The sequence below is a fragment of the Piliocolobus tephrosceles genome, chromosome 10 (genome assembly GCF_002776525.5).
Source record: "Piliocolobus tephrosceles isolate RC106 chromosome 10, ASM277652v3, whole genome shotgun sequence".
NCBI lineage: Eukaryota > Metazoa > Chordata > Mammalia > Primates > Cercopithecidae > Piliocolobus > Piliocolobus tephrosceles.
This window is the reverse complement of record NC_045443.1, coordinates 3,898,852-3,926,310: the sequence shown is the minus strand read 5'-3', so window position 1 is coordinate 3,926,310 and position 27,459 is coordinate 3,898,852. Positions and strand designations below refer to the sequence as shown.

Below are 27,459 nucleotides of genomic sequence, written 5' to 3'. Positions count from 1 at the left end.
ACCTGTTGCAAACCCTGGGAGGAAGAAGTGAAGACCGCTTTGCTCTATGGAGGCCTCTGGATCTGGAGTTCCCTCCTCCCCGGAACAGGTGTGTTAAGGGAGGAATGTGCACGAGGGCAGCTATTCCTTTGGGGACAATGGTTTGCCCTCTTCAAGCCTTTGCCTCGGTAGCATAGAATCAAGTCTGAGCCATCAAAACCCAGGGGACGAACGATTCCATGCTATAGCCATGAGGTGGGGCTGAGCAAACCCAGGAAATGGTGGGGGTGTGGATGCCACAACGGGTCAGCATGAACCATGGCAGTCCGGCTCCCCAAGCAGAGGAGGGTGCCCATGTGGGATGCTGCCCAGCAAGGGTGTCAGATCCCAGCACGGGATGACAGACATCTGCCTGGGGCAGGAGGTGGTGACAATGGGAGATTGGTACATTCAGGGGTAGGTAAACATATTATAAATGAGTAGTAAGCCAACATATTACCAATAATGAGAGTCTGGTTTTTCTGCTAGAGAAAGGGGGTAGAAATGTGGAAAGGGAGGAAATGAGAGGAAACTCCATGGTACTGGTTAACACTGGAGTGAGTTAATCATGTGAGTTCCTACTTGATTGACAATACGTATAAATAGATACAGTAATCGAGACCATCCTGGCTAACACGGTGAAACCCTGTCTCCACTAAAAATACAAAAAATTAGCCGGGCATGGTGGCGGGCGCCTGTAGTCCCAGCTACTCGGGAGGCTGAGGCAGGAGAATGGAGTATGCCCAGGAGGTGGAGCTTGCAGTGAGCCGAGATCGTGCCACTGCACTCCAGGCTGGGTGACAGAGCGAGACTCCGTCTCTAAAAAAAAAAGAAAAAAAAATAGATACAGTAATAAAGATTGTGTAAATGTGTCCACTCACACTGAGACACACACTCCCCAGCTTTCCCCAGTGAAACAGCCTGGGAGCATCAACATTCTAAAATCAATGAGCGTCTAGCCCCTACCTTAGTTTCTAAATGCTGTGGTCCACTAATTGGAATCAGGCAGAAATGACTGATTCTAGAACAGAGGCGTGGAGGCACAAGACAAGCCTGGAATGTCTTGTGCTGGAAAGTAAGGAGGCTTGGGAAAAGGGAAAGAGGCATTTCAAAGGGACACAGAAGCCAGCTGGAAGGGCATCAGTGACCAAATCAGGGACAATTTGAGTATCGAAGCCAGCAGTGATAACAGCTGTAACCTATTAAATAAAATAGGACTCTATAGTGAAATGAATGGACAGATCAGTAGGTGGATGAACGCTAGCTGGCTGGTTGGATGGATGCATGGATGGATGGACAGAAAGATAGCTGGATTAGATAGATCAGATAGACAGGATGGATGGATGGATAGATAGATAGATAGATAGATAGATAGATAGATAGATAGATAGATTAGATAGACAAGATAGAGAGAGATGGATTAGTTAGGTAGGTAAGTAGATAGATAGATAGATAGATAGATAGATAGATAGATAGATAATAGATAGATAGATAGACAGATAGATAGATAAGGTAGGTAGGCAGGCAGACAGACCAACAGACAGATGGATGGACTGACGGACAGATGGACGGATAGATAGATAGATAGATAGATAGATAGATAGATAGATAGATAGATAGATGGATAGATAGATAGATGTTAGTTTGATGAGGAATGAAATATTTACATGGTGTCAAAGTACCTCCCCCAGAAAAATCTTACTAATTACAAAGGGAAAAGAGCAGCTTTCCCATGCTGCCGCTGGCAGCAGACACTGCCTTCCCCAAGTGGTCTAAGTGATGCTATCTGTAACGAGACAGGCCGAAATTGCATGCAATGAGAACACAGCATCCTGTCTGTGATATTTCTACCCAAGATGCAGAACCTGAATTCAATCATGAGGAAGCATCGCACAATCCCAAACTGGGGGACATCCTAAAAACACTGGCCTATGGATCTTCCAGTGTGTCAAAACCATGAAAGTCAAGGAAAGTCTGAGTCGGCCAGCTTGAAGGGAACCAGTCACAACAACTAAATGCAACGTGTCATTCTGAACGAAATCCTTGTGCTACAAATGATGTTACTGAGACAATTGACAAAACATGAAAAGGATCTGGGCATTAGGTAACGATGACGTGTTAATTTCCTGACATTGATGGTTGCATGTGGCTGGTAGAAAATGTCCTTGATGGTTTGAAATGCACATTAATGTATTCAGGGATGACAGAGCATCTCATCAACCACTTACTCTCAAAGGATTCCGTAAAAAACCCAGCTGTATGTGCGCTTTTTCTGTACATTGAGTATTTCAAAGGTTAAAATGAAGAAGGGAAAAGGGAGGAGAAGGGGAGGAGAAGGAAGGGGAGGAAAGGGAGAGCCCTATGATGTGAGGCAGAGCAGGATGATGAGGGGGCTGTGTGGTTCCTTTCCCGACAAGCAAGCAGGAGATGCCTCAGCTGGAGTTAGCCACCTCCCCTGCCAGCCTGCCCCACGCTCTGCTGTGAATGGCTGCAGGGCAGTAGCCCCTGCAAGCCTGGGGAGGAGGGAGACCAGGGAGGCTGTGTTTCCAGAGCCCCAGACACTTACTGGGGGGTGGGCTGGCACTGAGAGGGAGATGAAGAGTCAGAGGCTGGGTCAGAGGTCGGGAATTATGGCACAGATGAAACCTGTGCAGAGGGAGGGGAATGGTCGAGGTGTTGTTTGGGAGCCCCTCAGGGTTCAGGGATGAGACTCAGGACCACTGAGAGGACATCTGATCCTGCTGTGCCCGCACACAGCCTCCCCTCCCAACAGACTTTCAGGTTCAGCAGCACTCCTGGTGCTTCTGCATCCACACAGACACACCTTAGCAAAGGGCACCGGAACAAAGCCCAGGCTCAGTCAGCCACCTCTCCTAGCCTCAGTTTCCACACCTGTTAATGGAGAAAACCATTTGCCCTATTTCACAGGCTGGGGAGACGGATGCCAGGCTGTGTCACCCTCACGGAGAAAGAATTGACTGGTTTTCTTTATCCATCTTTAGTAAGCAGATAAGGAGCCTGGGTCAAGCATTTCTCTGAGGAGGGCGCAGAAGAGACCCAGCTCTGCTTGGTGAGCCAAGAGAGGCTGGACACCAAGCCAGACGTCAAGGGGTCTGAGCAGCATTCCCCTACTTGGGCCTCAGGATCGCAGCTCCACTTGTGGCCACTACAGATGCTGCCCGCCCAGTGCCCCAGCCTTTGTCACAACCACCACTGCCCTTTCCCGCTTCCTTCCTGGCCCAGCTTAGATCCCACGGTCCACCACTGTTGTCAACTTCTGGCTCCCCCGCCTTCTGCTACATGCTCCCAGCAAAGCCCTGATCCAGGCAACCTTCCACTCCAACCGCACCCAAGCTCCTGAGAGTGGTAAGAGAAAGATCACACAATAGTGAGGATGGGGCACACTGCGCCTCTATGGTCATGTATCTCTACAGGCATCAGATGGCGTCGCAGCGGTCCTCACTCCCCCAGCCTGTCTGCTGCCCTCCCTCCTTCCCATTCCAGGACTCACTTCCCTTCACCTTCTGTCTTTTTGATATGCAACGGCCTCATTCTTCACTGAGCAAATGAAAGCAGAAAAACTGAGGCTTCCCACCACTGGCACCTCCACCTGGACCCATGCTCCCCACTTTCCCCCACTTCTATGGCTAAACTGTCCCTACCTCAAGGCAAAGGCCGCCACTCCACCTCTGCAAGGCAAAGAACACCCCACCACCTGTGCAAGGCAAAGACCACCCCTCCACCTGTGTCAGCAAAGACCCCCCTTCCACCTAGGCAGGGCAAAGGCCACCCCTCCACCTGTGCTCTGGAGCCCACCCCCGACACACACACCTTTGCTGCTGAATTTACTTTTTCCTGCATCTGCAATTTTTCTCTGTCCCTCTACTACACCAGTGAATCACATACACATTTTCATATCTCCTATTCTTAAAAAAAAAAAAAAAAATTCTTCCCTTGATGCTACCTTCCTTTACAGCTACTGTTCCATTTTTCTATTCCCATCGTTTCTGGTCCTTGCCTCACAGTCTCTCCTGAACCTATTCTAAATAGATTTCTCTCCCAGCCCCACATTGAGCCTGTGCTTGTTAAGAACACTGGTAACCTCCATGTGGCCAAAGTCAATGGTGGTCACTTCTCTGTTCTTACCAGAGCTGATCCCTCCACATTCCCTATAGCTGAGCTTGCCCCCTCCCTGGGCTTCACGGTCCTCCTCTCTCCTGAATGCCCTTCAACCTCACCAACTGCATCTTCTCTGCCTCTTTGCTGCCCTGCTCCCCTGCTTGACCTCTGGATGTTGCATTGTAGTGCCCTAGAGCCCCATCTTTGGCCCATTTCTTTCTTCTAGCTACACACCATCCCTAAGTGACTGCATCCTGTGGCTTCAAATACTACCTATAGGTTGATGACGCCCAAGTGGCGGTCTCCCGGTCTGGCTCTTCCTGAAATTCTAGACTCACATATCCAGGTCTGACTCAACGCATCTACCTGGATGTCCGACGGGCATCTCAAACCTAACGCATGCAAAAAGGAGCTCTTGATTTCCTTCTCACTCCTGCCACCCCTATGAGTACTTTGCCTCCATCCACCCACCATCCACCCAGTGGCCCAAGTCAAAAACAATCCTTGCTTCTCTCTTTTTTCTCATCCCCACACTCAATCCATCTTCAGGTCCTGTGCCTCCATCTCCAAGCATATCCCACAGGGGTCACTTCTCTTCATCTCCACTGCCGCCCCAGTCCCTGCTGCAGCCCCTCTCACTGGAGCAGTGCAATAGCTTCTTCCCGTGTGTCTGCTCACACTCTTCCTGCTTGCAACGTATTCCAATCCATCCTCCATAGAGAAGCCACCTCCCTTGCTTGAAATCCTCCAACAGACTGCAGCACCTGGAGCATAAAATCTAACCTTGTTTTCCTGGTTACAAATCCTGTGTGATCTGATCCCCTCCTCCCTCTCTGATCCCTGTGTTTCCATGCTCTGGCCACATGGCATGATCTTCTTTGTGTTTCTGGGGCATGCCAAGCTCAGTCCATCCCAGAGGTCTTTGTACTGGCTGTAACTTCTGTCAGAGATTCTCTTCCCCTCACCTTTGTCGGCCTGGCTCCTGCCTGTCATTCAGATCTGAGCTTCACTGTGACCTGCTCAGAGAGCAGCTAACCTAACGCAGCCATGGGGTCTCTCTCCATCCTGTCAGCTGACTTTGTGATCTGCAAAGCACTTATCACCACCTGATATTTTTCTTTGAGTGTCTGCTTCTTTATTGATTATCCGTAACCCCTGCCCCTAAATGGAATGTGGATTCCATGAGGTCAGGGACTTTACCTGTCTTGTTCCCTGCTCTGTCCCCACAGCCTGATTCATGGTGGTTTGCAGAGAAGTTTGTTGAGTCAGTAAAGCGCCTGCCTTTGCAAAGAGTCTGCAGCAAGTGGGTCAAGCACCAGACAGGACAGGTGGCAGGGCTGAAGCCACATGGACACAGGTTTGTAGTAGTGTGTGCAGGCAGGTACCACCTGGGCCTGGGGACTCAGGTCAGACCCAGAGGGGCGACAGGGCAGCAGGCACCCTCTAGGAGGGCAGAGGAATTCTGGCAGATCAGCAGAGAGCATGGCAAGGGCTGCATCCAAAGAGCAGAGGGTCGCACAGCACAGACAGGGGAGGCTGAGCTGACTCCTCAGTGCCTTGGACTTGACAAAGCCCACCTGCCAGACCTCCCTACCCAGGCTCCCTCAGGAGGGACACTGAAATCAGATTCCTTCTCAACCTGGCCTCTTTTTCCCCTGCCCCAGACCCCTCAAGGGAACGTCCTTGCCTCCCAGCTCCAGCCTTCCCACCTTTTGGAACTCTGCAGCGAGCTCTGTCTTTTGGAGCTGACCCTTTGCAGCCCTCTGCTGCAGGCGGCCTCTGTCCCACTGCTCCTGCCAGCCCTGTCTGGCTCCAGCTGTCTCTCTGTATTGCAACTTTCTGTCTACCAGTTCCTCTCCCGGCCTTACTGCAGCCCCAGCGCAGTAGGACAGGATGCCCACACAGAGCTGGTACCCTGTCTGCCTTTCTGATGTTCTCCCCAGCACTGAGCACAGGGCCGGGGACTGCTTCTAATCCTGCTGTCAGATGCAAGCTCCAAGGACGTCTCCTGATCAGGGACCCTCAGGGTCTGTTTCCAAGATGGGCTCCAGAGAGGAGGGGCTGGGAAATGTCTCAGTCCATGGGAAAGGTGGGAGGGGAGGAAGGGAAGGGACACCCCTCTGTATAATCAGACTCCAGCTGAAGAAGGGTCCACTCCCAAGAGCAGCCTCATTCTCAAAAAAAGCCCGGCAGTAACAGGGCTTGTGGGCAGTGGAGGGCTACATCCTGGGGTCTGCCAGGATGCCCCCGGGCAGATGGCAGGGAAAGATTGGGCTGGGGCTCATGGGGAGGGAGGAGGAGGTGGAGGAGGAATATGGCCATTTTGCAGAACGCAATAGGTTGCCCACAGCTGGGGACAAGCAAAGAGTATGGCAACTCAGGATTTAGTCACAAGCAGGACTTGCCAAAAACTGAGAGGAGACGGCTGTGATCTTTAGCTTGCCTGGTGGGGGTGGGAACATCAGCACCCATGGCCGCAATCCTGCTGGCAGGGGCCTCAGCTGGGTGCACCACCTCCCCAAGCCCAAGCGCTCTGTGTGCCTCCCGCTGTGCCATCCCAACAAGCAAGTGTGAGCTTCCCATCCCCTCCACCCAGGAGGAAATACTCAGAGGTAGGTCTTACTGTTGTCCAGGTGGTTGGCCTTAATGATCTTCTCTGAGTAGTCAGAAATACTGGAGCATTCGATCTGGAAAGGGCACAGGACAAAGGAGCGAGGCGTCAAAAAAATTCACGGCAACACCGATGCAATGGATAGAGACACTGAGGCCCAGACAGGGGTGGTGACTTGCCCACGGCTGCATCACAACTTTGTGGCAGATTGAAAACCGAAACCCAGCCCTCCCACCTCAAGGCTAGCGGCTTTCCATGAAATTGGGCTGCCTTTGCGAAAAGACTGAGATCCAGCCGCCACCTGTGATGGAGTCTCCAGTCTCTGTGCTGGAGACTCAAAAGGGGCTGGCAGACCTCATGCTCCTGGCCAGCAGAGAATGGCAGGAGGCAGCACGTCCGCCCTCTATGGGGGCCCTAGGTAGGCAGATCCAAGCCAGAGTGGTGACCCTCCCTCGACATGATCCTCCCCACTGCAGCCCAGCCCTTCCAGGGTAAACGACGTGCCAGGACGGGACCCGGAAAAAGCCAGGTCAGGACCTCAGGGCTGGTTTAAGATCTTTCTCTTCCCCTCCCACCCCCCGCATTAGCTCTCGTCGCTTCATCTTTGAAAGAAATTATTCCTTTTAATCCAGACGTCTTTCCAGACTCTCCAGATCTCCTAAGCAAAGGGCCAAGGTACTTGAGAGATGAGTGGACCTTCCCTGAGAACAGGCTCTCGTGGGAATGGTTGGAAGCCAAGCTCCAGCCCAGGGTTAGCATCTCAGGCACACTGCCAGGGGTTCTGGACACGGAGGGGCAGCTGCCGAGAGCCGTCCTCACCTCCGGGGCTGGCCCTCTTACAGAGGCTGGCCTGTGCTAAGATCCTGGGCTCTACTCACCTCCACACCTGGGGGCCCCTCAGACTACCCCCGGGCCTCGGGCAGGGACCATTCCCTTGAGAAGTACTCGCAAAGGGGCACTGAGGGAGTTTCTGACGCCTCTGGCCACGCCTTGAGGAAGGGTGAGGGCACCTACGGGGTCAGAAGGGGTCACTTGGTTAGAGCTGCATCCAAGGTGGCCGACTCCGGCCAGGCTGCAGGACCCAGGGGAACCAGCCCTTTCCTGGGCTGCCAGGTCCCTGGCCTTCAGGCCGCACTGTCTGTAGGGGTGTGATTCCCTCCTCTTCTTCTCCCCCTCTGGCCATGTCATCATCTGATTTGCAAGAGGTGACCGCGTTGAGTGATGAGGAGCATGAGACCTGGAGCTGGCAGCCCGGATCTACGCCTGGCCTCTGCCCTTCCTAACTGCGCCTCAGCGTCCTCCCGAGAGAAGCCGAAGCTCCCGATGCACGCGAGTGTGTGAGGGTGAACTCAGCCGAAGCTTGCTCAACACTCAGAGTGCGGGGCGGAGTCCTTCCCGCCTTGTTTTCCTTTCTTCTGTCTTCTCCTCTTCCATTTCTTCCCTCTTCTGTCTTTACCACCTCTCTTCACTTTCCTGATTCTTTTTTTTTTTTTTTTTTTGAGGCAAAGTCTCGCTTTGCTGCCCAGACTGGAGTGCAATGGTGCGAACTGGACTCACTGCAACCTCCGCCTCCTGGGTTCAAGCGATTCTCCAGCCTCAGTCTCCCAAGTAGCTGGAATTACAGGCGCCCACCACTATGCCTGGCTAATTTTTGTATTTTTAGTAGAGACGGGGTTTCGCCATGTTGGCCAGGCTGGTCTTGAACTCCTGACCTCAGGTGATCTGCCCGCCTCTGCCGATTCTTTTCTTTTGTGCTTTCTACTTTGTCTTCTTTCTGCTTTTCCAGGCCCCTCTCCCATTTCTCTAGCTTTTCTCTGCACCTTTCTCTCTCTCGCTCTCCTCTCCATTGCTCTTGTCACATCTGTCTCTTTCTCTGCGCCCGTCTCCACTCTGGGACGATGGTCCTCCTCCCTCCCTCCCTGTCTCTCTCTCCCGCCATCTCATCTCCCCACTGGAGGACAGCAGTGGGTGGAAGGGGGTCTGGAACAGGAGAAACTGTGAAATGAGCCATCCGGAAAGGAGCGCAGCTAAATGTGGTGGAGCCATTTATAAAAGAGCTGTTAGAGAAAAGGGCGGGAGGCAGACAGATCGCGCCAAGTCACCGCAGCTGGAAGGCGCCAAGTGGGAGCCTCCTTCTGACAGCTCCTTGGCTGGAGCCCCCGGATGACTCAGGCGCCAGGGACACCATGCTCAGCCCTGTCCCCCACCAAGGCCGGCGCTGAGACGGGGCCTCCCTGCTGGGAAAGAAAGCACGTGGGGGTTACCAGAGGCCTCAAGTCCAGCTCTGATGCCCTGTGACCTCACTAAGACCCTTGCCCGAGGTCTCCATCCTGGAGAACCAGCAGTTATACCAGTGTTGATGACATGACCTGCCTGGTATCCGGGTGGGCCCCTGCCCTCAGCAAGTGCCTCGGCTGAGAACCTCACAGCTTTTCCTGGTCAAAGTTGCACCGGAGGCAGCTGGAGGGCAGCCCAAGCTTCCAGAAGACCCTCGGCAGTCGTGGCTCAAGGGTTTTCCAAGTCAGGCTTGTAGGAGGAATGCTGCCTTGCTGGGCGACTTAGGAGCAGGCTCCTGGAGGCAGCAGGTGGCCAGGGGGGATCTAGGGGGATCTAGTCAACCTGGGAGTCAGTGGGTGGGGGAGTCCTCAGGGCTGGCCATGGGATGGCTCAACCAAATGCATGGGAGCAAAGACCCACTGAATGCTGCTCAGGTCGCTGCGGCCTCTGCAAATGGGCCAGCTCACATGCAGGCTGGGAATCTCCTTGTGGTTTGCCTTTCATTTTGACCAAGATGAATGCTTGTGCTCCAGCCCTGGGCCCACTGCATTTTTCAAATGTCAGCCAGCATCTTGCAGCTCTTCTTTTTTAGTTTCTTTCCAGCTCTGGACCCTCCCAGGCCCTCTGTCATCAGGCTGTGCAAAGCTGCCTTGGGAGAGCCTGGGGATAGGTAGGAAGTTTCCCAGAGGGTCAGCTTCCACATCTAGCCTGGAAATGCTGCCACAGCCAAAGCAACAGAATTTAAGTTGACTGACCGATTTGCCTTTTAAAGAAAACAAGAAGGAGATTTTCCCATTATCTCTAGGGCCCCATCTCAACTATAATAATAAACGCTGAGCATTTGCCATATGCTGGGCACTGTTTTAAGCAGTTCACATGTGTATTAAACTCGTTTAATCCTCACAAGCACCCTATGGGCAAGGGACTGCTATTATGCTCATTTTATAGATGGAGAAAAAGTGAGGTACAGGGAAGTGAATAGTCCAAGGTCACACGCCTAGTGAATGGAAATGCAGAGATTCAAACCAGAGCTCCCCCGCATAACCACCTGCACTGCCTCTGAAGCTGACCTTGGGGGTAAGCACTGAAAGGTCATGATGACATTGGAATGGCCTCAGGAAAGCCACAATTCCTCCACAAATGTCAGTGGTCGCAAGGATCCAGGAGCCATGTGCAGGGGACAGGCAGCCTCCCCTCCTTCCTGAGAGTCACACCTGATTTCTTCTACTCCTCGAAGGTGTGACCCCACCAAAAGAGATGGACCAAATTTTGTACTTCTAGGAGGGCAGGTGGAGGCAGAGGGCGAGGGGCTGGCTCTGTGGAAGCCAGTGTGTGGGAGGAAGTGGCGTGCTCACCCCAAACACCTTCTTGGCCCCTGCCTTGGCAGCGAACATGGAAAGGATCCCAGTACCACTCCCCACGTCCAGTACCACTTTGTCCTTGAACACGTGCTTGTTGTGGTACATGGAGTTCCGGTAAGTGAGCGTCCGCACCTCGTCCTTCAGCATTTCCTGTGGTGGAGGGAAAAGAAACATCAGTGAATTCAAGACACCTGGGAGTACACCATGGCTATGGGCCCCTGGACCACCCCTGGTGACCCTTCAGGAGACCCAATAATATCATCAGGCAGAGCCACAGAGGACAGCAGTGGGGCAGCTGGGCCAGGTGCTACCAGCATCATTCCAAACTTCCCCTGCCTTAAAACTCTACTCAGAAAGATAGCTATGCACCATTAGAAGAGAAACTCAGGTCCAGACCCGGGAAAGCTCCAATTTACTAAAGGACCAAAGGAAAGATCAGTACAACACAGCATAAGAGATTTAAGTTAAACCCGAAGCAGAACTTTCTGTCATGGTGAGAGAATTGTCATTGAACAAGTCATTCAAAGAGGTTTTTGTGAGTCTATATTTTGTTTTGTTTGCTTTTTTTTTAAGACTAGAAAATGTGTTTCTCTGTCCAGCATAAGGGATTTTTAGTGAGAGAGAAACAAGGTTACTTGTTACAATGGACTCTGACCCGAGGAGAAGATGCTAATTCTGTGTATGGTAGTGAGGTAGGGATCTTTGGCCATTCAGCATATCAGCAAACACTTTTAACTAATTCATCATGGAAAGTATTGGGGTGATTTTTTTTTTAGAAATCAACACTACTAAAGTATAATTTGCACACAACAAAAAGCCCAGGTTTTAAGCTTCTGGATCAGTAAAAGGGCTTTGACAAATGTACACCTGTGTAAGCACCACCGTAACCAAAGTCTAGAACATTTCTATAACCCCAGAAAGTCCTTCTTGCCCTTTTGTAGTCAATCTTCAGCTTCTCCCAAGATGACAAATGATCTGATTTCTATCACCAAAGCTTCCTTCTGCCTATTTTAGAACTGTATATAAATTGTGCAACAAAAAGTTTTTGAGATTCATGTATGCTATTACACAGATCCGAGGTTTGTTCTTTTGTTATTGTTGTTGTATGGTATTCCATTGTATGACCATACCACAATGTATTTTTCCATTCACTTGTTTGTGGGATATCAGGATTGCTTCCAGTTTTTTGCTATTTATTCATAATAGCAAAGGATATGTTTTCATTTCCCTTGAGTAGACACCTAGAAGTAAGTTTTCTGGGTCTTAGGGTAGGTACACATTTAACTTAGTAAGAAATTGCCAAAGAGTTTTCCAAACTAGTTGTACCATTTTACACTCTGACCAACAATGTGAGAGAGTTCAAGGTGCTTCACAGCCAGCCAACTTAGCGTTATCCATCTTTTAATTTAGCCATTCCAGTGGATGCAAACTGATGTCTCATTGCAGTTTTAATTGCATTTCCCTGATGATTATTGAAGTAGATAATTTTTTTCATGTGCTTATTGGCTATTCATATATATCATCTTTTGTGAAGTGCCTATTCAAGTCCTCTGTTCATTTTTGTCTTGAGCTATTTGTCTCGTTCTTACTGAATTGCAGGAGTTTATACATTCTGGAAGCCAGTCCTTCATCAGACATACTGCATATATATTGTGAATGTCTTCTCCCAATCTGAGATTTGCCTTTTCATTTTCTTTTTTTTCTTTTTTTAAAGGGTTTTTAATTTTGATAAAGACCAGTTTTTCCATTTTTCCATTTATGATTGGTGCTTTCTGTGCCCTATCTGATCTTTGTCTACCCAAGTCACAAAGACACTCTCCTTTGTTTCTTACCAGAGGCTTTATGGCTGTGGCTTTTACACGTCAAATTAATTTTTGTGTATACTGTAAGTTAGGGGTGTGAGCTCATTTTTTCTTGCAAATAAATGGTCCAAGCACCAGTTCCTCCATTGATTACCTTGTCACCTTTACGAAAAATCAATTGACTCCACATGTGTGGTCTCTCTGATCTATTCCATTGATATACAAAGTCAACACTGACTTGACTGCTGCACCTTTTTATTAACTTTGAAATAAAATAGCGAGAGTCTGCCAATGTAGTTCTTTAACAAGATGATTTTTTGTTTTTGTAGGCGCTTTGCATTTCCATATAAATTTTAGAATCAACTTATTAATTCATACAGAATAGCCTCCTGGCATCTATCAGAATTGCATTAAATCTATAGATCAATTTGGGGAGAACTGACATCTTAGCAATTTTGAGTTTTATAATCCAAGAACACTTTGCAGCTCTCCATTTATGTAGATCTTTCATTTATCTCTGGAATGTTGTATAGATTTCGGTATAAAGGTCTTACATTTCCATTCAACTGTTTTATTTAGTTTTTCGAAAAATTTTATCTTTTTATTTATTTTGAGACCGGGTTATGAGACTGACTAATTTTTGTATTTTGGGGGTAGAGATGGTGTTTTACCATGTTGCTCAGGCCAGTCTTGAACTCCTGGGCTCATGCAATCTGCCCACCTTGGCTTCCCAAAATGCTGGAATTACAGGTGTGAGCCACCATGCCTGGTCCCATTCAACTACTTTATTTTGTGATACTGTATATGGTGTTTAAAAATTTTTGTTTTGCAATGGGTTGGTGTATACATAACCTTGTATTTTGCAGCCTTGCTCCCTTCACATATTAATTCCAGTAGGGTTTTTTTTTTTTTTTTTGAGATTTCTTTATTTTTCTATGTAAAAATCTTGTCACTTGTGAATAAAGACAATTTCACTTCTTTTTTCCTATCTGTATGCCTTTTATTTTTTGGTTCTTTCCTCTTGCTTTATTGCCCTGGCAAAGACTGCCAGTAAAATGTTGAATAGGATTACAGAGGACAGACATCCTTCCTTTGTTCCAATAATATATCCATTAAGTATAATTTAGACTTTCTATAAATGTCTTTTATCAGACTGAAGAAGTTGCCTTCTATTTTTAACTTGGTGAGAGATTTTATCATGAATTGGTATTTAATTTTGTCACATGCTTTTTCATTTATTTAGATGGTATATGACTTTTCTCCTTTATTTTGTTAATGGGGTGAACTTCACAGATCGGTTTTTAATGTCAAATGAACAGTTTGTCATGATGTATTACCCTTTTAAAATATTGCTGGGTTATTTTTTGCTAATATTTTGTTGCATATTCATAATTATGGGAAACATTAATCTGTAACTTTGTCTTACCTTTTCTTTCATAATCAAAGTTATACTGGGCTCATCACATAAGTTAGGAAGTGTTCTCTGCTCATATATTTTCTGCAAAAGTTTGTGTTAAGTATATTTCTTCTTTAAATGTTTACTATAATTCACCAGTAAAACCATATATGCCTGGAGTTCTCCTATAGGAAGTTTTATATGAATTCAATTTCCCTAATTAGTAAAGGGCTATTTTAGTTTTCAATGCATTTTATGTCGGTTTTGACAAGGTATTTTTTCAAAGCATGTATCCATTTTATGTAAAATATCAAATTTATCAGCATGACATTGTCATAATATTCTTCCATTGCCTGTTGAGTATCTGGATGATCGTCATGAGGTCCTTGCTTCCATTTATGATATTATAATTTGTGTTTTCTCTTTTTTTTGATTAGTCTAGCTAGATATTATCAATTTAATTAGCCTTTTCAAAAGGCAAATTTTGGCTTTGTTGGTTTTCTCCACTGTTTGGTTTCTATTTCATTGACTTCTGCTTTCATCTTAATTATTTCCTTTCTTCAACTTACTTGAGTTTGATTTGTTCTTTCTCTAGCTTCATAAGGTAGAAGCTTTGATCATTGATTTTATGCCTTTTTTCCCATAAGCATTTTTTTTAAGATTTTTTTTTTTTTTTTTTGAGATGGAGTCTGGCTCAGTCGCCCAGGCTGGAGTGCAGTGGGCGGATCTCAGCTCACTGCAAGCTCCGCCTCCCGGGTTCCCGCCATTCTCCTGCCTCAGCCTCCCGAGTAGCTGGGACTACAGGCACCCGCCACCTCGCCCGGCTAGTTTTTTCTATTTTTTAGTAGAGACAGGGTTTCATCGTTTTAGCCAGGATGGCTTGATCTCCCGACCTCGTGATCCGCCTGTCTCGGCCTCCCAAAGTGCTGGGATTACAGGCTTGAGCCACCGTGCCCGGCCTCCCATAAGCATTTGAAGCTATAATTTTCCCTCTAAATATTCCTTGAATTTCTGCCCCCAAATTTTAATATGTTGTATTTTCACTATCATCTCGTTTGGGATAGTTTCTCTTTCCTTCTGTGACCTCTTCTCTGACCCATGGGCTAGTTAGTAGAGTGCTGCCTACTTTCCAGTTATTTGGAGATTTTCTGGATAGTTGATTGTTTTCAGTTTCTAATTCAAATCATTGTGATCAAAAAACATACTCTGCATGATTTAATCTTTGTTTTGTGACCCAGCAGAGGATCTATCTAGTGAATGTTCCCACGTGCACTTGAAAAGAACATGTCTTCTGTAGTCTGGGGATGAAATGTTCTAAAAATGTCAATTAGCTCATGTTGTTTGATTGCATTATTCAAATTTTCTACATTCTTACTGGTTTTGTGTGTGTGTGTGTGTGTGTGCATTTGTGTGATCACTTACCAAGAGAGAAGTGTTAAAAATATTTAACTATGACTGGGGATTTGCCTTTTTCTTCCTTTAGTTCTGTAGGTTTGGCTTCATGTTTTCTGGCGTTTCTGTGTACCACGTTGGGAGGGTTTGTAACGTGTCACCTTAGCCAGGTGTTGCCACATTTCCCAGATTCGCTTTCTCTTATGTTTCCAGTTAGGGCATCACAGAGGAGATTTAGGTGAGATACGGAAGGGTGAAAAGGAGGCAAGAACCATTCTGAAGCCCAGCCATCACTTCCTGTGCTGCCCCGGGGCTGATATCTTTGATCTTATTAGAAGTTGAGTAAGGTGAGGGTTTGGCTGGATTGAGTTCAATTCTGGCTTTAAATACTTTGAAGGTGAGCTGAAGCCTTTCCCTTTAGGAGATCTCAGACCACAGACAACAAGACAGATGGTATATCCAGAACCAGGCATGGGGCATGGCACATAACAGGTGCTCAGTAAGCCAGAAAACCACGCAGCACAGTGGTTAAACACACAGACTCTGGAACATTCAAGTCCCAGATTCCCGCATTCAGATCACACCTCCACTGTTTGTGAGCTCTCTGACCCAGACCGGCTTTCAGCTGTCTGTGCCTCAGTTCCCTCATCTGGAAACTGGTAATAACATCACCTGCTTCCTAGGGTTTGTTATGATGATTACACAAATGTAGTACGTTTCACAAAAATGCTAGTTCTGGCTCTTTGTGATAACTACAACCCTTTTCTTCATCCATGCAAGGAAATAGCTGAAGTGAGCAGGGAATGGAGGCAAAATAACGACAAAGGCTGCAGAGATGTTTCAATCACAACCACAATTAAAAGTCTGAACTGCCTTTAGTGGATGGAAGTGGATTGGCTGAGTACCTGTTCGTCCAAACTGCACCATTTTGTAAGCTCCCAGCTATTTTGCAGACCTTGGTCAAAGTGAAACATTTTATGCGGTTTCGGGCCACGAGAGACATCCTGCCTAACCACTTGACTGCAAAGCAGACAAAGGCCCAACTAAAGAAACATCCCTATCGTATCTTGCTGGACAAAGGTCCAAGGAACACTACGACGACATTCTGCCAGAACAAGGGTCTGGACCGCCTCATCACGGGAACACTTTAATATCCTGCCGGGCAGAGAGCCATACTGCCCAGACCCCTCCCACCCATACCTGTAAGTACCCCCAGGTGTAAGTAGCGGGGAGCTCTGACATTAGGCCGGTTCCCCACTTCTGTGGATTTTAGGCTGTACATAAAGCCTGTATTTGCTGTCGAACTGCACGCTTTCTGTGGGTGTTTTTCTTTAACCCTTGCCTTCCCTTCAAAACCTAACAGAGCCTATGTTTGCTAATGGGAAGGCCCCCCAGCAGCCACCCTTTAGTTCATCGCCTTTGTCGCTTTCTTGGCCAATTCTCCTTTCCTGAAGGTCCCAGACCCCAGGAGTTAGGTTAGAAGGTACAAGTTCTGGGAGAACAGAAGTTGTGACTTAGCAAGGCTTCCCCGACCTGACTTGCCAAAAGAAGGGGTCCCCTCTCCCCTTGCTGGGGGAATAACCCAGAGAACTCCCAAGACACTTCAGACAGGAACATGCCACCCTGTTGCAGACAGTTCCCAGCCTCTAGCTGTGGATTCATTTGTGTCCCAGCTTTCCTGCCTATTGGATACACGATGGCCCCTTGACGAATTGTTGGGAAATGAGGCCCAGAAGAGTCTGTTTCAACAGAACTTGCAGCAAGAGCATCAAAGGAAGGGAGCTGGCAGGGAGTGGGACTGGCACCCAGAGCTCAGGGTGCTGCAGGGACAGCCGCATTGGCAAGTTCTTCCCGTGGCTGAGGCACCAAGCCCAGCGCCGACTGTTAGAGGCGCTGAGATTTCAGAACTGGGGTCTGGGGGGTCATGGAGTCTCTGGAACACCCTGGAACTCCTCTCTAGGTGGTGGCCTCAGGAAGCAAACATCTTCCACTTCACCTCCTGTTCAAGATTCCATTCTTCTCAGAGAGACCTAAATTGGAAGGCCAGGGTCTTCCTCTCGCTGGCCCCTGCCCTCTGGAGGCTGGGAACATGTTGGAGCCATGAATGGAGCCATGGGATGAGAACAGAAATGTCCAGAGTCGCCCCCTGTTGTCTCTCCAGCCCCAACAGTCCCCTGTACTCAGCACTTCTTGTTTGTATTTACAGACTAATCAAACCCAATCCATCCGCACCGTGTTTCCTCAACACTCACTGATGGCTATTAATCAGCAGGCCAGTGGTGCTGCTCCCCACTGTGTGAGCGTCTTGTTAATGATGGGGAGAAGACTGCCAAATGGCCAGCATGGCTCTAGATGGACGGAGAAATATGGGTCTTGCCCAGACCAAGGAGGCAAGGGCATCACCACCATCCGTCTGGCATGGAACAGAGATCCCTGGTGCTTGATAACAAGAACTGGGCAGGCCTTCTCTCTGCAAAGAACAGTGTTAAAAGTTCTTCCACGTGCCCCCCACCTCCCTTCATGCAGATGATCTGGGAAACTGAAAACAGGGTAAAAGGAGACCTCGGCGGGGAAGGAAGGTTACCTAGCTGTTCCTGCATTAAAAGACCTATGAGATGGTCTATAGCAGCGGCAGGAGGGATTTAAGCTACATGTCCAGAATTTCCAGAAGAGAAGGCTGCTAAGCACTCTCCCAGGACAGGAATGTGATCTGTGACTCACAGATCTTTTATTCTAAGTCCCCTGCTCCACTTGCTCTATGTTTATATACATGTATGCACAAGCTTGACTTTTCCATCAGTACACACCATTGAGGGAACCTGGCCTAGTATTTATTTGGTGAAACTTGGTGTCCTCTCCCCTGGGTGCTGGGTCATAGTGCTGAGCGGGCATCGCCTGAACTAGCTGGATTAGCACACATGTCAACAAGCCTTTGCTATCCAGACAAAGTGCCAAGCTGTAGGTAACAGGCTGGGGACGCCAAGTCCCAAAGGAATTATCGAGATCAGTAATAGCCTAGTGGAGCACACTCTAAATGCCAAAGGTGTGGCTCAGCAGGAACCTAGCAACTCAGAGGGAGGTGTCCAAGAAGCCGATCGTGGAGGCTCCCAGTGGGGAGGGGAGCTTGCAGACCTGGCTTGAGGTGCACCTCATGGTTGTTTGGTTTCTAATGGGGGAGTTTTGGGCAGGCCCAAGAGGAGGCATTTTGGGGTCCCTGGAACTGCTCTCTTGTCCCCAGAATCTGTCCTGAAATGGGTACCCAGAGCCACAGGTTTGTTAGAACTTGTCACATGGAGAACGGGTAGGGACAAGGTCTTGAGGAAGGGGCGTTCGCAGAGTCTCTTTTGCCCCCCAGAGCCTCCCACAGGCCAAGGACAGGGCTCCGGGAATCCCTACCCCAGTGGAAAGCAGAGTCAAGGAAGGTATAAGAGTTCACCCACCGGCCCTGAGATGGCATTTTATCTCCCAAGAGCTGCAGGCTCAGCTGCCCAGGCCCTCCTAGGCCAGGACCTTCTGGACTGAACACAGGCCCCAGTCCTCCTCCCCTGCAGGCCGAAGCTTAAGGGTTTTACATAGGGAGCAGTTCTCAGGGACCCAAACCTTGAGCCTCCCTGGATTAAATGAGGCTGAGCCCCTGAGTCTAGAAGTAACTGAGTGGCCTCCTTCCACCCTCTACCTCCATGTGGAGCTGCAGAAAAACCAGCAGGAACAAATATGGCAATTTAATTTTTACGGTTTCCAGATGGAAAGAAAGGAAATTTGTTTTAAGGGCTGTGTGGCATGATGGTTAGGAACAATAGGTGAAGGTCTGATTGCTAGCTCAACCATCTACTAGCCTGTGGCCTTTCACAAAAAAAAAAAAAAAAAAAAAGAAAAGAAAAAAAACAACAACAGGGATGAATGAGGGTTGATTTGATTCTTAAGGGCCTAAATCATCTGGAGAATGGGGACAAGCAATAACACCAACCTCACAGGGTTGACCTGAAGAATAAACGAACCAATAATATAAAATGCTTGGAATAACACCAGCGTGTAGTAAGCGCTAAAACGAAACAAACAAACAAAAGAACTGGCTATTATTACTAAACACCCTTCCGGCAATGGCAGGGTCATCATTTCCACATAGGAAGAGATTACAGCAGTGCGTAGGTGGGAGGAAGATCTTCAAGACTTGTTTTGAAAACAGATTTGCATGGCAGGCAAACTTCTGTTCCTTTTTCAATGTTGTTTTTACACTGTAAGAGGATCAGGGACATATTTTCTTCATGGAGTTTACATGAAATGCTATGTATAATGTGCTTAGAACTGTGCCTGGCACTTAGCAAGCACTCAGTAAATGCTACTTATTTATTTGGGGTGGCTGGAGAGAGTGCTGGGGATTATAATGAAAGATATACAGTAGGGGCACCATTAGGCCCCCACTATAGACAGGATGCCTCTTCTTAGGAGGCTCTGTTCTGTTCCATGGGCAACATTAGTCTTCCCTGCTATGGTATAAGACAGGCATTTAGACATAAGAATTTCCAGACAATCAATCAGGGTGTCAGACCTGGGCCAAGATCCCAAGAAAGATTCTTGCAGCTCTTCCTCCGGAGGTGCTCATTGGTCTAAAGAATGCACATCATGACCTCTGAAAGGTCCTTGCTGCCTCAGGACTCTGACTGCAAGCATTTGAGCTCCTGGTCCAAAGACCAGCGCTATCCAGCCCACACTGGACGAGCTGGGTTTACGGCTGGGGAGAGACACGGGAGCTGGAATGTAAAACAAACGGACCGTAAGCACCTCATGTGCTGTCTCTGGCCGTGGAGCATACAGACACACACTTTCGCCTGCTCCCCTGCTCCAGGCCTGGCCCGGCCTCCCCCGGATTGGAGAAAGGGTCAGAGGACTCAGCGACACTGGGAGCACTCACTTTACCGTGGTAAGGAGTTGAACGCACTATGCTGCCTCTGAAAACAACGTAACAGCAGAGTCAAACTCGCCCCATTAGCCACCCACTCGGGACACTTTACCTCGTGGATCCCAAAGTGGGCGTAGGAGTCGAAGTAATAATCTCTCGAGGTCATCTCCTCCGGGTTCAGCAGCTTGGACATCTTGCCCCGTCCTGGGCAGCTGGGTTGAGTGGACACATGATGGACGCATTGCACTGGCTTAGCAGGGACGACGGGCTGAGGGGGCTGGGAGGGGGGGCTGTTCACCTGAGGGGAAGAGAAGAGGGTCTGGTGTTAGGAGAGACAATGAGGTCCTGCCCTTGGGGCTTGTGGTCCTCTTTCCTTCCCCCTCCCTGAGCCCGGCCTCAAGCAGCCACAGCCGCCCTTCCTGAAAGACAGGCAGGTGAGCCCTTCCAGCTCCCGGCTGCTGGGCTCACGGCTATGATCTGCCCAGAGCTGGCAGGCCGCTGAGGAGCCACGCAGATCCAGATTTCACCCACTTTCAGCTCTTATGAGCTACTTGACCTGAGCAAACGCAGGCCTCAGTTTCTGTATCTGTGAAATGGGGAAAATAGTACTTTCCTTTGGAGGCAAATAGGAAACATTCAATAAAGGGAAATGCGTAGCACAGCGTGGTGCCTGAGAGTGTAGATCCCGGAGCTGAATCCCAGCTCTGCCATTTCCTAACTATACAACTTTGGGCAAACTTATGCACTGCTCAGTGCCTCAGTTTCCTTGTCTCTAAAATGGGAATAAAATAGTCCCTGCCTCCTAGAGTTGTCCTGAGGATTAGACAAGTTTGTACTTCAAAGTGCTTAGAAAAGAGCCAGGCATACAGTAAGAGTTTGTTAGAGGAAACGAAGTCCCACCTGCATCCTCAGGAATGTGAACCCATGGGCTTCTCCTCACTCAGCAGGCAGCATCAAGCTACAAGGGGATATGGCTCCCAAAATGCAGATGTGTTAGGTTCTGGTGTCTCCTACCTGTTGTCTTGCCCCCTAGTTTCTGATTCACAGTTCTACCCTGAATTCAGCACTGTGGATACCCACACGGATGGCCTCCACATGACCAATTATTGCTATTTCTGGGTGCCCCAATCCTGAGGCCCAGCCCAGCTCTACACCCACTGCTGCCACCCATCACCATCGACTCCCTGGTCCTCCACAGGCTAGGGGGAGCAGGGAGAAGGAGATGGGGATCCACAGAGCTTCTGGAGCCCACAGACTGCAATTGGAGCCCAGAAGCTCAAACGCTGCAACAGAAGCAGTTATGCCAGGAGACCTCCTCTGCCTGGTGTGCAGAAGACCCAGATGTGCAAGGCACAGTGAAGGCCTCAAAGCTGCGCCAAATTAGAAAGACCAAAAAAGGAGTATTATCTAGTAGTCAGTCCTCTAGGACTGGGAATCTGGGCTCCTGAGTCCTATCCTGGCTCTAGTAACATTGAAAATAGGTACTAGAAGGCAGATAGCAAAGTGGCTGAAAGTACAAACCCTGGAGCCACTGCCTGACTCTGAAACCCAGCACTTGTTGGCTGTGTGGCCTTGGGCAACCATTTGTCATCACCGTGCCTCAGCTTTTCCTCCTCTAGAGAATGCAAATCATAATAAAACCTACCTGGAAAATGTGTCCACAAGTTTGGAGGAGTTAATATATGGAAAGACTTTAGAACAGGCTGGAACGTAGTAACTGCTTATTATTATTACATAAATCATGTCCTTATTGTATGTCTCGATTTTCTTGTCTGTGAGCTGGGCCAGCTCAGACTTACTGTCTCCTTTCTAGCAAGGGAAACAGGGGGATCCTAGGACACAGCAAGATCAAGAAAGTCAAGTGATTTCATCCCCTCCGTGGAATCATTCAGCACAGCCCCTAGACTGTCCTGTGTCCAGGGCTGCAGGGGGGTGAGCTGGGGGGAGTGGGATGGTCCCATTTTCCCAGTGTATCTAGGCTACCGCCCTTGGGAAAGAAACACACTTCCCAGTTTAGCAACATCAGATTTCAGGTCGGTGAGATCCCGGGCGGGCTGGCAGAGGCGAGTGGGGCTGCCTCATTAGAATGCAGCAGGTGTGCCCACCCTCAGCTTGGGATGTTGGTCACGGTCTCTGAGAGGCTAAAAATAGACTGTGTCAATTGCACACTCCTGTGCAGGCTGCAGAATCACCTCTAAAGCCGACGAAGGCTCTGTGCGTGAAGCTGACCCCAATATTGACTCCATTTAAATATGTTAAGGAGAGGAAAAAGTCCTAGCTGGTCTGGGCATTGTGCATGGTCAAGGTCACAGAGGCCTCCCGCACCCCGTAGCTGTCACTCCACTCTGGTTCCAAGGCTCCCTTTCCCATGTGCTTCCTGAGACGCCACAGGCTAAGACTCCCAGGAGGCTGGGAGTGGGTGGGAAGCAGCCGTGGCCTGTGATCCCTGAACATTCAGCTACACGGGGTGATGATTTTAATTCCACAACTATCTACTGAGAGTCTGTAACAGCAAGGCACCGTGCAGGTCCCGTGGAAGAAACAGACGTATGGGAACTGCCCTCCCAGGACCCTGTTTTCTAGATTCTAAGACCCTTATTGTCTCTGATAGACGCTGGAATAAGGTTTGTTCTACCAGAGAAGTTCAAGCAAATTGTTCTGGAGGTTCACAGGAAAGAGAATTCACTTTAATGCAGAGTCAGGAAGCCCTTGGATGGCAGGAGGTAGGGTGAGGTGGGAGCTTTCTGAACAGCTTTTGGCAGGTGGAGGAACGGACGGTTTCAGCAACAGAGGCAGGAGAGCAGTGAGTTTGTTTGGGAGCAGCTTGGCTGAGATAGTGAGAGATTCAGTTGAAAGGAAATTATGGCCAGGCTAAGAGGTTGTAATTAAATACAAAACACAACGGGGGGCTATTGCCAGTTTGTAACCAGGGAACCAGCGACTTCTGTGTTTGGGCTCTTCTTTAGGAAGATACATGTGGTAGCAGCACACAGGACGGGCTAAGGAAAAGAAGGGAACGGAGGAGAAACAAGGTATGAACTTTGGAGGCTATTTTCAAAGTCCAGTCAAGAAATAACGAGAGCCTGAACTACTGGGGTGTCTGAGGGGCTGCCTGACAGAGAAAGTGCAGAAATAGACTTTACAGGCTTTGGCAACTGACAAAATGTAGGGGAAGAGAGAGGAGCTGGAATCAAAGATGACTTCAACATTTCAAGCCTGGGTGACTAGGGAAATGGTGGTGACATTAACAAAAATAAGCCAGTCAGCAGGCAGAGCAGGTTGGGGTGGGGGGAAATAATGAATTTCAATTTGGATATGCAGAGTTTGAAATGTCATTGAGTCATATAAGAAAAGATCTCTAGCAAGAAGACATTAATGCAGTTCCAGACAATAAATATCATAAACAAAATTAAAAGGCAAATGATAAACCGAGAAGTACTTTTTAACATATATGGCAGGCAAAGGTTAATGCCCTTTATACGTAGAGAGCTCTTACAAGCCAATACAAAAATAGATGAACACCCACAATGTAATATTGGGGAAAGGATCTGAGAGTCTGTTCACATGAGGCAAGTACATGTGAAATACAAATGGCAAGTTAATGTGCAGGAACAATGTTTCACCTCACTCGAAATCAGGTAAATACAAATTAAAATTAAAAACTTACAGCTTTTAAATACCAGATAAGCTCTTCTCCCACCAAAACTACCGAAGCTCTGCATATGTAAGAGCTGCAGAGAAACTGGTTCTTTCACACGTTTCTAGCAGGAATGAAAATAGGTCAAGACTTTTAGAAAGGCACTGTGGTAAAATGTACTTAAAGTGTTAAAGAGCACAAACCCATTCACCCAGCAATTCAAGTTTCCTGGACTTTATCATAAGAAGACAATCATGGATAATCATAATGATGTACCTGTTAAGAAGTTCATGAGAGTGCTGTCCTCAGTGACAAAACGTAGGAGTCAACTTAAACGTTCCACAAAGTGAAACACTAAACTGTGGTGTAGCCACACGACGGAATACTATGCAGCCATTAAAGGTATTATGGGAAGAGTGTTTGATAACACAAAAATATGATCGTGACAAATTGTTCCGCCACTTCCAGGCTGCCCTTCCTCCAAGGATGTGTGGCCCGAGCATTGCACTCCAGTGTCCAAGCAAGGGCTCTGGAACAAAGTCAACCTCCATCCAGCCTGGCTGGGGCCCTCCGAACTTCAGTCACTGGGGAGGACGCTGCTCAAGAAGCTGTGCAGATCACCTCACCACTAGGGCTGAAGAAGGCTCTGTGCATGAAGCTGACCCCAGTATTGACTCCATTTAAGTATATTAAGGAGAGCAAAAAGTCCTAGGTGGCTTGGGCATTGTGCACGGTCAAGGTCACAGGGGTCTCCAGTACCCATAAGCTGTCATTCAACTCTGATTCCAAGGTTCCCTTTTCCATGGGGCTCCCTGAGACTTTCCCCCAACAGCCAACTTATGAAGTGCCTGCCGTGTGCCATGCAGGAGGCAAAAGGATGCATGGATTTGGGGGCATTCATTTCAATAGCCACAGGTCATGGGGACAAATAAATGACTGGCCCAGACCCTGGTCCACAGCCTGGCACTCTGCCCATTGACTGACAGGCGTGCCATCTCCCTGAAGGCTGGGAGTGGGTGGGAAGCAGCCATGGCCTGTGATCCCTGAACATTCAGCTACATGGGGTGATGCTTTTAAATTCTACAACTACCTACTGACTTCTACAACAGCGAGGCACCGTGCCAGCCCTGTGAAAGAAACAAGAGACATATGAGCATTCTATGGATCCCATGCAGGCAAACTGGAACCCTTATAGGAATCCGGATGCATCTCCGAGAGATACAGATGATTGTTCAGGGGCAACTGAAGGCTCTTGAGACTTGAGGAGCACAGGGGATGGGTCTTGGGAGATGACAGTGGTCTCTTCCGTAAAGTCAGAAGGCTCAACTCCTCCCTAAGCCACATTGGGCAAGCAGAGTCTCTGAGGGAAGGTAACTTGCAAACTCCAATCTTGTACACATAGGCTGAGAAGTCAGCAAAAGGATTTGGAATCACGCTCGGATGGGCAGCTGGATTCTCAACGTCAGCGCCTTGGTCTGCCCATGGCTGCGGCTATCTCAGCTCCAACTTGCTCCCTGTGCCCAAGTCCCTCCCCACTGGACATTCCAGTGCTCCCAGTCACCTCTAGGGTGACTGTGCCCACATCACCCTGGAGGTCTGGCCCTGCCTGCTCTGCCCTGGAGTCGGTTCTGGAACCTGTTTCTGCACCATTGCCTCCAACCTTGTCCTGCCCGGTTCTTGGGCCCCAGGGCAGAGAAAGCGCCCTTCCTTGCTGCGTCCCCACCTCCACCCAAGGGCCCAGGCCCAGGGCCCTGCTACTTGCTGGAGGTCTCCTGATGTTGTCTGCCTCCCTGATATGCTGACAATCACCCTCCACTGTCAATACTTGTGATTTGCCTTCCACCCTCCACACCAGCAGCTGATCAGGACTCCCCCAACACAGTGTTCTACCTCCAGACTGGCCTTACCCAGGGCAGCTTCAGCAGTTTTTCTCCCTAATAAATAAAGTGTGATCGTCTTAGTCTACCCACACTACTAGGGTGAACAGGCCCTGGCCCCACTAAATGCAGAGATGGAAGGTTGTGGAAGCAGCAGAGCTGGAGACAGGAGGAACCTGGCTTCCTGACGAAGGGGCATGTGAGCTTGTGAGCTGGTCCTTGAAGGGTGGGTTGGATTTCCACAAGCAGGGGTGGGGATTCGGGGGAGCATGTTTGACCTAACCCACATCCCTTGAAAATGCAGGTAGATGGCAGATGGTGATGATGGTGATGAGACCTAACATTGACTGAGGGCCCACTGCACCCCAGGCACTGCTCCAAGCACTTCACAGATAGACACCATCTCATGAAATCCTCGTAGTAACTGACATTTACAGATAAGGAAACTAAAGCTCACAACGTCCAGTCATTTGCCAGGGCCCAGAGATAGCAGGCAGCACAGCCAAGATGTCAGCCAGTATCTGTTTTATGCCAAAACCTGTGCTCTTGAAACTGATGCCATGGTTAGCTCAGTTCAGCCCAACCAAGCTTAACTGAGCTACTGCCAGGAGCCAGGCCCTGTGCTCAGAAAAGGGTAACACAGCTGGCCCAGGCAGGAAGCCCAGTCTCGAGGGCAGAAAGACAGTCAACAGGCAATAACTAGACAGAGGAGAGCGCTTCTGTGGAGGTAGGCACAGGCAGGCACCTCGGCAAGGTGACAGAGTTTAAAGAGAGCGGACAATAGGCGTCAGGGTGCAGATGGAGAGACTGAGGCCCACAGAAGGAAAGGAGTTTGCTTAGGCTCACCTAGGGGAATCTAGGTCCAGAGGTGGATCTGGATCTGGAACCTCCAAGAGAATAGGAAAGAGGTGGTGGAGGAGAGGAAAAAGAAGCTTTAAAGAAGGAGAGTGAAGGTGCTGGACATCTAAAGCAAGGAGACAGCCTGCAGAGGGCAGAGGGAAGCCAGCACTCTCTGCACCAGGCAGCCAAAGCGAACCTAAGCCCTTTGGGCTATAAATGGCTCCTGCTGGCACCAGCCCAAGCTTTAAAATGATTTTCCTGAGAACAAGCGGCTCCACTAGAGGAGCCAGATCCTGCTCTGTTCTCCAAATGTCAAGAGAGCTTTTTCTAACCTGAGTCGTCTGTCCTCAGCAGCCACCTGCCTGGCCTGGAGGGCCCATGGAGGGAAGAAAGAGGATCGCAGTGGGAGGGGACACAGTAGGGGTGGCAGGAGGAGGCTTCCAGCCTGGGCCTCACCCCACTCTTTTGCCCACCGCCTTCACCTTCTTCCCTCCTTGCCCATCTTTGCGCCAGCCCCTCTGCCCAGTGTCGCCCTTAGGTACTCACCACACCTCTCTTCAACCTGTGTTTACTCACCAGGCTGTGATCTAAGCTGTGGCTCCTGTTGAGGATAATCACACAAAGGGTTAGCTCTTCTAGCACCATCTGCCTGCCTTTAGATAGGGACCAGAGGTTTGCAGAAAAAAAGAACATTCTTATGTGAAATGTCGGGCAGCAGCAAGACAAGCAAGGGCTCTGCTGGGCATTGGGACCTCTCCTATCGCCTAAGAAAGCAAAAGTACAGCTTTATTGTCTGCCTTTGGCCAGGATGGCCCTACGTCCACCCTCTCTCTACTCTCCTGCACCCCTGTGTCTTATCATCGGGGCTGGAAGATGAAGTCAGCCCCCTCAGAGGGGTGTACTGTGCTAGGGCAGGTAGCTCTAGCTTGCTGCTTCTTACCCCAGGGGCTGGAAGCCCAGAGTCTGGGGGCAAAGGGGAGGAGGATCAGGGTTGTTCAGGCTTCCCTGGACCACACTGGAAGAAGAAGAATTGTCTTGGGCCACCCATAAAATACACTAACAATTGCTGATGAACTGAAAAATAAAAATGAAAACAAAATCTCTCAATATTTTCAGAAAGTTTGTGGATTTGTGTTGGGCCACGTTCAAAGCCATCCTGGACTGTGTGCAGGCCGCAGGTTGGACAGACTTGTCTAGGTGTGGCCAGTCCTGCGAGATGCTGTTGTGTT

At 48.9% G+C, this 27,459-nt stretch overlaps 1 protein-coding gene across 2 annotated transcripts in view; it reads right to left on the bottom strand.

The window, feature by feature from the left end:
* The window catches only part of PRMT8 (protein arginine methyltransferase 8), a 205,537-nt gene that overhangs the window by 34,054 nt on the left and 144,024 nt on the right, over positions 1-27,459 (bottom strand). For both annotated transcript variants that reach the window (XM_023182936.1, XM_023182935.2), the window contains exons 2-4: positions 19,989-20,174; positions 10,381-10,536; positions 6,761-6,824 (exon numbers count right to left, since the gene is read on the bottom strand). In XM_023182936.1, the coding sequence (XP_023038704.1) occupies positions 6,761-6,824; positions 10,381-10,536; positions 19,989-20,174 (406 nt within the window). The remainder of the gene's footprint in view (positions 1-6,760; positions 6,825-10,380; positions 10,537-19,988; positions 20,175-27,459) is intronic.